General features: G+C 38.7%; 1 protein-coding gene across 3 annotated transcripts; it reads left to right on the top strand.

The window, feature by feature from the left end:
* The first annotated feature begins 554 nt into the window (after nucleotides 1-554).
* Nucleotides 555-9,842, top strand: SNRPG (small nuclear ribonucleoprotein polypeptide G). Of its 3 annotated transcripts, XM_079940431.1 has the most exons (4): nucleotides 564-660; nucleotides 3,847-3,869; nucleotides 4,757-4,881; nucleotides 9,657-9,842. In XM_079940431.1, the coding sequence occupies exons 1-4, from the start codon at nucleotides 629-631 to the stop codon at nucleotides 9,705-9,707; spliced, it is 231 nt and encodes a 76-aa protein (XP_079796557.1). In that variant the 5' UTR covers nucleotides 564-628; the 3' UTR covers nucleotides 9,708-9,842. The 3 variants fall into 3 exon arrangements, with proteins under 3 accessions (XP_079796559.1, XP_079796557.1, XP_079796558.1); XM_079940433.1 differs by lacking the exon at nucleotides 3,847-3,869 and having other exon boundaries at nucleotides 555-660; XM_079940432.1 differs by lacking the exon at nucleotides 3,847-3,869 and having other exon boundaries at nucleotides 639-651; nucleotides 4,725-4,881.
* Nucleotides 9,843-10,058: the final 216 nt, after the last annotated feature.

The following is a 10,058-nucleotide window of genomic DNA, read 5'->3' on the forward strand; positions in this document are numbered from 1 at the left end:
TCACAGATCACCATAACAAATGCGATGAAAAAGTTTTAAATACTGTAAGAATTACCAAAATGACAGAGAGACACCAAGTGAACAAATGCTGTTGGAAAAAGAAAAAATGGCACCAAGAGATTTGTTAGACTCAGGGTTGCCACAAACCTTCCTTCTGTTTAAAACAAAAACAAAAACGCTGTATCTGCAAAGCACAACAAAGGGCAGCGCAATACATGGACATATCCCCACACATGCAAAGAAATATTAGGGGCCCACTCCTCTAGAGCTTATTTTCATTTGGTACATATGAATAAGATACATGTTGCAACCCACAAAGACACGGCATTAACCAGGTTCCTTCCGAAGCTAGAGGCGCACCCCGAGTTTACGACGGGAAGGAACGGGTCTCCAGAAGGTCCCATCCCTCCGTCCTGGCCAATCGCTGGCGGCGCAACCGGAAGCTTGGGACTGATCGACACTCTCAGGCCTTCCCTAAGTATCGCGAGGTGAAACGGGAACGCGGCCGACAATCAATTGGCTAACGGGATGAGTGACGTCAGACGCAAAGCGCCGGGCCTACTGCTGGAGCGAGAGCGACGGTTCGAGTTCTGTTTGGAGGCGTCTTTGAGCTCCTCGAGTAGACATCATGAGCAAAGCTCACCCTCCCGAGTTGAAGAAGTAAGTATGTGTGAGGGCCGTGCCCAAATGGCAGCTTATTTGTGTGCCTCGGGTTCCTTAGGTCCTCCGCCATTCCCGAGAGCGCGCCTGGCGTGCGTCTTCTGGTCCGTGGCCGACGAGATGCGGGCCGGTGTCCCGCGCTTCGGGGCCTAAGACCCGCTCAGACGTAGCATTTCGGCCCGGTGGGCAAGGTTACCAGAGGCAGCAAGGCGCCTCCGCCCGCCGAGTTGCATCCCAGGCCCGAGCTCCAGGCCCCGTCTCCCGCACGCTCTCGCTCGTTACTTGAACATTTCGAATGCTACCCTTTGTTGAACATCTTGAGTAGCATCATGTTCTAGATAAGGTGGCTGGAGAGTAATTCTGTAAGGAACTAAGGAGATGGGTGGAATGGAAGTGTTTGATAGTATCTGAGGAATCAAAAGCCGCCTTAATCTTAGAGTGTGTTTGAAGCTGTTTCTTTGAGCTTTAACTTAGAAATCACATTCCTTTTTCTTGTTTTCTTGTTCGTAGGTTAAAGTTGAGTGTCGTGTGATATCTTGCTGTGTGAGAATATTCATTTTTTCTAATTAGAGAAGGCTAGGTTGTTTGGGGGCCGGGGGTGGGGTTTGAACCCAGTAAAGTCAACTCAAAGTAGGATATTCCTATTTTAGATAAGGCCCATTTTAAAGTTTTAGCGTCCTCAAACACTCTTGGTTGAACTTAGCATGGGCCATGTTTCCTAAGTAACTTCTCTGTCTTGTTTAGTTGGATAGCACAAAGGATGGAAAATTGGTCCAAGGATCAGTTTGTGAGGCAGCCAGCTATCTGGTCTGCCATGTGTACAGTTCATTTATTATCAGCCCCATAAAGAAGCCAGGCTTAAGGGAAAGTTCATATTTAATGATTTTACACTTAAATGCACATTTGTATTGAAGCCATCTTTTGTGCAAAAACTCGTGTGTATTTTAGTTGGATCTGTTATAAATTTAAGACAATTATTAAATAAGCCTAACATTAAGAAAAAATATTACTGCTGTGAAAATGCTTGTCCAAGTTATCCTTTTATTGGTGAACTGGTAAAATCTTACTTGTCCTCTGGCTTCATCAGGAACTGGTGAAATGGTAATTATTTTTTAACAGAAGGACCATTCTCTATTTGTAAGGTTTTCTTTTTGATTCTTAAGACATTATTTGAGAATTTCAGAGGATGAAACTGGTTTTAATACCTTTCTCTTCTTATCTCTAGATTTCATGAATTGTGAAATCCTGGCAGGTCTGCCTCCAAAATGACTTAATTTTTTTCTTCCTTTAATTTCTCACAAATAACCATCTTTTACACGTTTATACCATCCTCCTGGTTTAGCATAACTCAGTGGTTCTTAACTGAGGGGATGGGAGTCTGGCTCTATCAGCATCTAGTAGGAAGAGGCCAGGGTTGCTGCTAAAACTTTCTACAATGCACTGGATATCATGCAACAACAGAATTATCGGGCCCTAGATTTCAGTATGCTGAGGTTGAGATACCCTGGCCTAACCAAATTCTTAGTCCTGCTCTTAAAAGTCAATGCCAGGGACTTCCCTGGTGGCGCAGTGGTTGAGAATCCGCCTGCCAATGCAGAGGACACAGGTTCGAGCCCTCGCCCGGGAAGATCCCACATGCCCGGGACAACTAAGCCCATGTGCCACAACTACTGAGCCTGCGTGCCACAACTGCTGAAGCCCACGTGCCTAGAGCCTGTGCTCCACAACAAGAGAAGCCACTGCAATGAGAAGCCCCTGCACCGCAACGAAGAGTAGGCCCCACTCACCCCAACTAGAGAGAGCCCGCTCACAGCAACAAAGACCCAATACAGCCAAAAATAAATAATAAATTAATTAATTAATTAAAAAAATAAAGTCAATGCCAGAGTAGTCTTTTTTTTTTTCTTCCAGTTTTTTTGAGATATAATTGACATACAGCACTGTGTAAGTTTAAGGTGTATGGCATAATGATCTGGCTTACACGTGCCACAGTAGTCTTGCCATTGGCTGGTTCTGCTGCAATAACTTATTGCTGTATACATAACAAAGTCCAGATTTCTTGACCCAACATTCAAGCTCCTCCATCAGAAATCCAGGCACCAAATATTACACACACTAACATTTGAGTGCTGTGTTCTCCAGCCAAACTGAACCATTTGATTTTGCTCAAACTTTTTCACTGCTGTGACTTTGGAAATTTTACTTAACCTTCCTGAGCCTCAGTTCCCCATCTATTAAATGCTGATTAATTATTAATAAATAAGTATTATTAATTTGTATGTATGTAATTTATAAAAGCCATCATAGGATTAAATAAGCTCATGTGTGTTATATTTGTTTTATATAACATATCCTATTAAAATAGATTATTTTATATATCATACTATATCTTTTTATTTGTAAAAACCTATCTTCTTACACCTTCCGTCAGCCCCTTTCTCTTATTTATCTTTGAATTCTCCCATGATTTATATTAAAATTGAATGAAATTTCATGTTTTTTAGCCTATAACTGGAAGAGGTAAAAACTGGTTTGACTACATGTCTTCATATTCTCATACTACCCTGCTGAGATGGAATTTTCTTGTTTAATTCAGATTATTTAAAACTTCAAAATACGCATTTATTTTGCTAAAGCATAATTATGTGTTGAAGACTATCCTGAACACTTAAGATTGATGTTTAATATTAAATAAAACAACACTACGTATTGTCTCAAATATAAAATAAAATACCTATTGGATTGGGTATAGTTTGATTACCTTCTGGTTTCTTCACAACTTTGTTTGGTTTTGGAAATAACTAAAAATATAACCAAATCTTTGTTTTTCTGTTATGGTTGTAAAATCCTGTCATTGAAAGTTAGGTCAGTATTGAACAACAAGAATGGTTTGTAATTCACATCAGTATAAAGATGCAACTTAATGTACATTAATATATTGTAAATCCATTCCATTTTTGTTTATCTTCCCTTCCCAAATCACATTGCTCAGTTAGTATAAGTACTAACTGTGGTAGCCCATCACTCTCTCATCCTTTACCACAGTACAGTTTTTACTCTTTTAAATTTCATTATTCCTATTGTGTATATTTTAATAGATTATCCTGACTATACCTACTTCAGTGCTTACTTGTGCTTAAATTTTTTTAATTAGTTATATAATCTTTACCCCTTTTGCTTTTTCAGATTTATGGACAAGAAGTTATCATGTAAGTCTTTTTGGTTTTTTATTTTCGGGCCTTTTTTTTTTAATGCTAAATTCCTTTTTACGTATGCCTTGGCGGTATATAATGTTTGAAGGAGCAACATTATAAAAATTCAAAGCACACAGAACCTCTAATTCATATCCATTAATTAAGCAGGTTTATCAAAATTCTAACTAGACAGTTTTATTTACTTAATTTCTGATACTTAGGAAGTTTCACAGTACTTTAGACTCTTCATTATTTCATATAAGCCCTCTCTCACTTTGATAAAATTAACAGTATTTTCTATTTGAAAACTTAACTTTTTTCCTTTAAACAAAGGACAGACAAGGACTAAAATATAACCTGTACAGTACTCGAAGTATATAGGGGTTAACACCATGGCTTTAGGAGCGAGCAGCCTTCAGTTTGAACTCCAGCTGTACCCCACAGTAACTGTATAATCTTGAACCAGTTATTTAAAAATGCTATACTTCAGTTCCTTCATAAAAAGTCAGGATAATTCTACTTCATAGGATTCTTATAAGTTTAAATGTGGAAGTAAATGTAAAATGTTTAGCCCAGTGCTTGGCATATAGTAAAGATAGTAGATTATACATCTCAAATACCTGGGTTTTATCTCACCTAGTTTTTTTAATTTATTTGGTTGCTCTGGGTCTTTAGTTGTGGTGGATGGGCTCCTTAGTTGCAGCAGGCGAACTCTTAGTTGTGGCATGCACGTGGGATCTGGTTTCCTGACCAGGGATCAAACCTGAGCCCCCTACATTGGGAGTGCAAAGTCTTAACCACTGTGCCACCAGGGAAATCCCGATCTCACCTAATTTTTAATGAATAGTTTAGTTGATGATTAATGGTCAGTTTTATTAAAATGTCTTTTTCCCTTTACACAGTGAAATTAAATGGTGGCAGACATGTCCAAGGAATATTGAGGGGATTTGATCCCTTTATGAATCTTGTGATAGATGAATGTGTGGAGATGGCAACTAGCGGGCAACAGAACAATATTGGAATGGTGGTAAGTAAAGACACAAGATTTCTCTTAAGAGATTTCATTTTTCTTTTGGAATAAGCATTAACGTCCCTTCTATCAAACTCTTGGGTTAGACTGAAGTTAGGCAAATTTCAGGCAAGATTAGACATTCCGTCTCCCTTTTAGTTTAATTTAATGACAGTTATTCAATTGTGATAATATCCCAGTTACCTGTAGGTTAGATCCGAATCTTACACGAACCCACTGAGGTCCTTAGACTTGAAATGGGTGTTAGAAATCATTTTTGAGCTTTATTCTATAATAGAGACACATACTTGTTCCTTCATTAGAGCAGTAGTTCTCAATCTTAGTTGTATTTTAGAATCAAGTTAGTCTGGGATGCAGCCTAGAGTTTTTTAAAGTTCCCCAGATGCAATGGTACAGATGAACTTATTTGCAAAGCAGAAATAGAGACAAAGATGTAGAGAACAAATTTATGATTACGGGGGCCAGCAGGCAGGGGTGATTTGGGAGATTGGGATTGACATAAAAAAAGCACTGTGTGTAAAATAGATAACTAATGAGAACCTACTGTATAGCACAGGGAACTCAATACTCTGTAATGGCCTCTATGGGAAAAGAATCTAAAAAGAGTGGATATATGTATATGTATAACAGATTCACTTTGCTGTACAGCAGAAACTAACACAACATTGTAAACCAACTATACTCCAATAAAAAAATTTTTTTTTAAGTTCCCCAGGTGATTCTAATGTAAGGCAAAGATTAACCAGTGATTGAGAGCATTTACAATCAGTCATTGAGGAGTTTTTTTAAAAGCAAGCAAACAAAAATTATGCCTAGAGTCCACCTCAGAGCAATTGAAACTGTATCTCTAAGGGTGCTGCTCTCTTTTTTTGTTAAAAGATACTGTGTAATTTTAACGTGTAGTGAGGATTACTGCTTATCAAACTTTAACATGCCATGAATTCCCAGAAAATCTTGTTAAAATGCAGATCCTAATTCAATAGGTATGGGATGGAACCTGAGATTTTGCATTTCTAACAAGTGCCCATTTGATGCAGATCTGCCAGGTCACAGATCACACTTTTGGGATTTAATTGTGTATATAATTAACCTAGATTTTCTGGTTTATCACACTCAAAAAGTAGTCAAGGTAAAAGTTGCAAGGGATACAATGACAGCCATTCACATGGAAGAAAACAGGAGGAAAACAGATGCTGACTTCTTAATCATAGGAGCAAACGTTTCTGCATTCAATAGGCCAGAGTGGTATGACTACTGAAGAAGAGTTGTTGATGTTTGTCAACAAGACCCAGACTTTGAATTCCACTCTGCCTAACACAGGACAGTATACCCAGTAAGTGTTAAGTCTGAGTTACCTTGGCAAGGTGAATCAAAACAGACAACTTAGCTTTAGCAAATCATTGAGCATGTAGACCTCTAAGAGGTGGTAAGAGTTCCTAATCATTAGCCATGATTTTGCCTCACTTTTTAAAGTTTGAGCAGTAAAAGGGTATAATTTTTTAATCACCCTTTCCAAGGCTTGTGTTATTGCTTATTTCAAGTGTATTTCCATTACTGCATTTTGAAAAGCAAATCAGTAGTCAGGGTTAGAGAAACAACTTGGAATCTCTAGCTATGAGACTCCCCGCCCACCCCCACACGTTTCATGTAAATCTGCCTTCTTTCCAGGTACAGTCTCCTTGAGCTTCTGTTAAAAATGAATAAAAGTATGGGCAAATCATTAGCAGCAGTTTCTTATAAAACAGTTTTAAAATACCCCAAGATTTCCCCCTAGCCATTCCTTTTACAGATTAGGAAATCCTCATTCTAATAGAGGGTAGATTAGGATTTTGGTTCATATCTGAACAAACTTGCTAAAAAAGGATTCAAGAAGGAATTGACATCTAAAGTTCTTAACTTGGGAAGATAACTTTTTAGAGAATGTGTGGCACTTCTCGAAATTTTTATCAGAGAAGGAATTGAGCCTAGATCATGGATCTTTCTCGTAATTTTCTCCCTAAATTTTGATGGGCTTAATTTTCTTTACACGGAAATTGGTTAAAAGCAGTGTCCTCCCAAGTCATTCAAATAATGAGCACCTACTTACCGTGTTAGGCAGTCTGCTCCTCCACCTATGATGGCGGTTGTGTGACTAAAAATTAAAGTCTTGTGTTAGTAGGTGCTAATTCTTGTGGCTGAGTTCACTTTGAAAATGAAATAATGATAATATATCAATTGTCTTTAAAAAACAGTCTAAAGAAAATGGAAGGATGGCTTTTCCAAGGAAAAGAGGGGAAACCAGTTACAGTTTTGTTTTTTCACAAGTTGTTTGGCTAAGGAGACAGTTACGTTGGCGTCATTATTCCCTTGTCCAATCAGTGACCCATTGAGGCCATTGAAATTACTTAATAGTATTAAATTAAGAATAGTATTAAGAATGTGTGTATTCTGAAGGGGGTGGGGTAATTTGTTTGGGGGATCTGTCAGGTGGATAATTACATAACAATGTCTCGACTAGCCTCTTATCTTTTGAGACATCCCCAGAGTAGTCAGTAGCATCAACTCTGTCTTATTTCCTAAAGATTCTACTCCACTCCAAGGTTCCCCTAAGAATGTAGTAAAAATTGTGTCTTTTTTTGATGCTACATATTTCAGGTGATCAGGCTTTGTGCTTCTGTAGCTCCATATTATGTTTGTATTCTTTATTAGGCAGTTGTGCCCTCGCAGGAGACTTTAAAAGCCTGAGCAACACTTTGCCAAAACTTAGTATTGAAGCCCAACGAAGGAGCAATACGGAATTTGGGTTCCAGTTTGACTTGGAGAATGGGGCCTCGAGCACAGTGGGGAAAGAGGTAGAGCACTGCACAACAGAGGTGTTCACAACAAACCTTAACTGTGTATTATGTGAGAAGGCAAAGAAGTGTGTGATACCATTTTAGAACATGTTGATGAAAGTAGTGGTTTTGTTTTTTAATGATGGCAAAAAGGAAAAGCCCACAGATCTGAAAATCTTAGTTACCTGAAATAACTTCTCTCCACCATCCTCCACGTCTAGGGAAAGTGTCAGAAAGGGACAAATTTAGGAGGGAGCTAGGAAAGAAGCCTACTTGTTTTTCATGCTTTTGTCAATGAGATGTGATGTTCATCATCTGTTGCACATAAGCCAGCAGTTTAAAACTCTTGAGAACTAGGTAATCATGTTGTTTAGCTTTCTTCTTTTCCTAACTTGTAAGAAGAGTAAGAGTCTGTAGTTTCCTTCAATCCCCATTGTCATTTTCAGGGCCTTGTTCTCTTTAATGCAGCTCTTTAATTCTTTGCCACCTTCTCACCATACTCATTGCTGTTTGTCTCTGCCAGGCTCCAAGACACTTGCCCACCTGTCACGTTCCTTTCCAGTCTGTCAGCTGCGGTAATCACGTGGAGGTTCATTTGTTTACTTAACAGTCCTTACTGAACCTTTTGTGTGTCTGCCACAGCTTAGGCACTGGGGATGGTGCACCAAGCAAAGTCCCTGCCTCATAGAAATGACACTGGAGTGAGGAAGATAGTGAATAATAGTGTATGTAATAAATAAAGCGAGTAGAATGAGAGGAGAGAAGAACCAGTTACAGCGATAGTAAATAATAGTGTATGTAGTGAATAAAGCAAGTAGAATGAGAGGAGAAAAGAACCAGTTACAGCTATTTTTACACCACCTGCCTACAAGCATAGCTCCACTTTGATCTTACTCAGAATGCCTCCATTTCTAATAAATCGTTCCACATCCCTCATCCCACTCCTGTCCTTTTCACCTCTCCAGCTCTACTTGAACTGATCTGTGATTGCATTGCCTACAGTCCACCAGGCGCTCCTTATTTTCATAATAATTCTCATTATTATCCTTATTTTCATAGTCCCCTTCCAGTTTGACTTATTTTTCTATCCCTCTTTACCAGCCATTACCAGCCATTTCACCTATGCTGTCATGAGTATCCTGGCTTATCTTTTATAGAATGGCTACTATATCAGGCACTGTGCCCCTGGGGCCTTTTCTTTATAACTTTTCTTCCTGCCTCTAAGTCTCCCCCACCCTCATTCTCTTATATACGCTTTTGGCAAAACATTCCCCCAGCTCTGAAACTGTCACTGGTTCATTGTTGGTTTCATGATGCTTTCCAAACACTTTTAAGATTGGTGTTTGAGGCCTTTTAAGATTAGGTGCGAACTCTCTTTGTTTACCACTTCCTTCCATAACCGTTTACTTTATTCAGATTAGATTTTTCCTTATCCCCTTACACTTTTTCATCTCAGTTCTGTCTAGAATTTCCTATCTTCCTGTCAAAATTGTACCCAATTTTCAAGACCCAGCTAAAATGTCATCTTCAGAAATCCTACTTTTTCCAACTTTCATCCTGGTTTGTTCCCTCAATGATCTTATACCCCTAAACTGATTGATGTATTCTACTGTACCTATTTTTCCCACTAACTTATGGATCCCTTAGGGGCAGGGATGGGCATGTTCATTTGAGTCCTGCAGTTTAAGTGAAATGGGTCATTGGAGACTGGTCTCAAAAAGGTACTTGTTAGCCTTTGATCTAGATGTGCATCTCATTATGAAGGGCTTAGTGGCTTCATGTCATTATTAAAAGACTGGAATTATTTTGTGTTCCTGTGACCAGGAAAAAAGCCTCACAAACTGACATTTAATAACCGAAAAACCATTAATGATTTGATGAAATCAAATCATTTTAATCATCATTGATATGTCTGTTAAATGAATTGTGTTCTTTTCAAATTCATTTTCTCTTTCTTAGGTAATACGAGGAAATAGTATCATCATGTTAGAAGCTTTGGAACGAGTATGAACAATGGCTGTCTTCACCAGAGAAATCAACTGCTTCCACATGTCCTCTCTCCACATTTTACTACGATGAAAATTGGGTCGTGTACATTTTCTTACTGAACTTTTTTGTTAAATAAACTTCTGTAATAGTCAAAAATGCTTTCTCAGCTGTTCCGAACATAGAAGATTTGCTCTTATTCTGATTTTTTTCTATCATGACCTGTTCCTGGTTGTGACTGATTTGTTCACGGGTGTTGTTTTTTGTTTTTTCTGGGTTTTGGCCATGCTGGGTCTTCGTAGTTGCGTGCAGGCTTTCTCTAGTTGCAGTGAGCGGGGGCTATTCTTTGTTGCGGTGCACGGGCTTCTCATTATG

Source organism: Stenella coeruleoalba (assembly GCF_951394435.1).
Source record: "Stenella coeruleoalba genome assembly, chromosome: 13".
NCBI classification, from domain to species: Eukaryota; Metazoa; Chordata; class Mammalia; order Artiodactyla; family Delphinidae; genus Stenella; species Stenella coeruleoalba.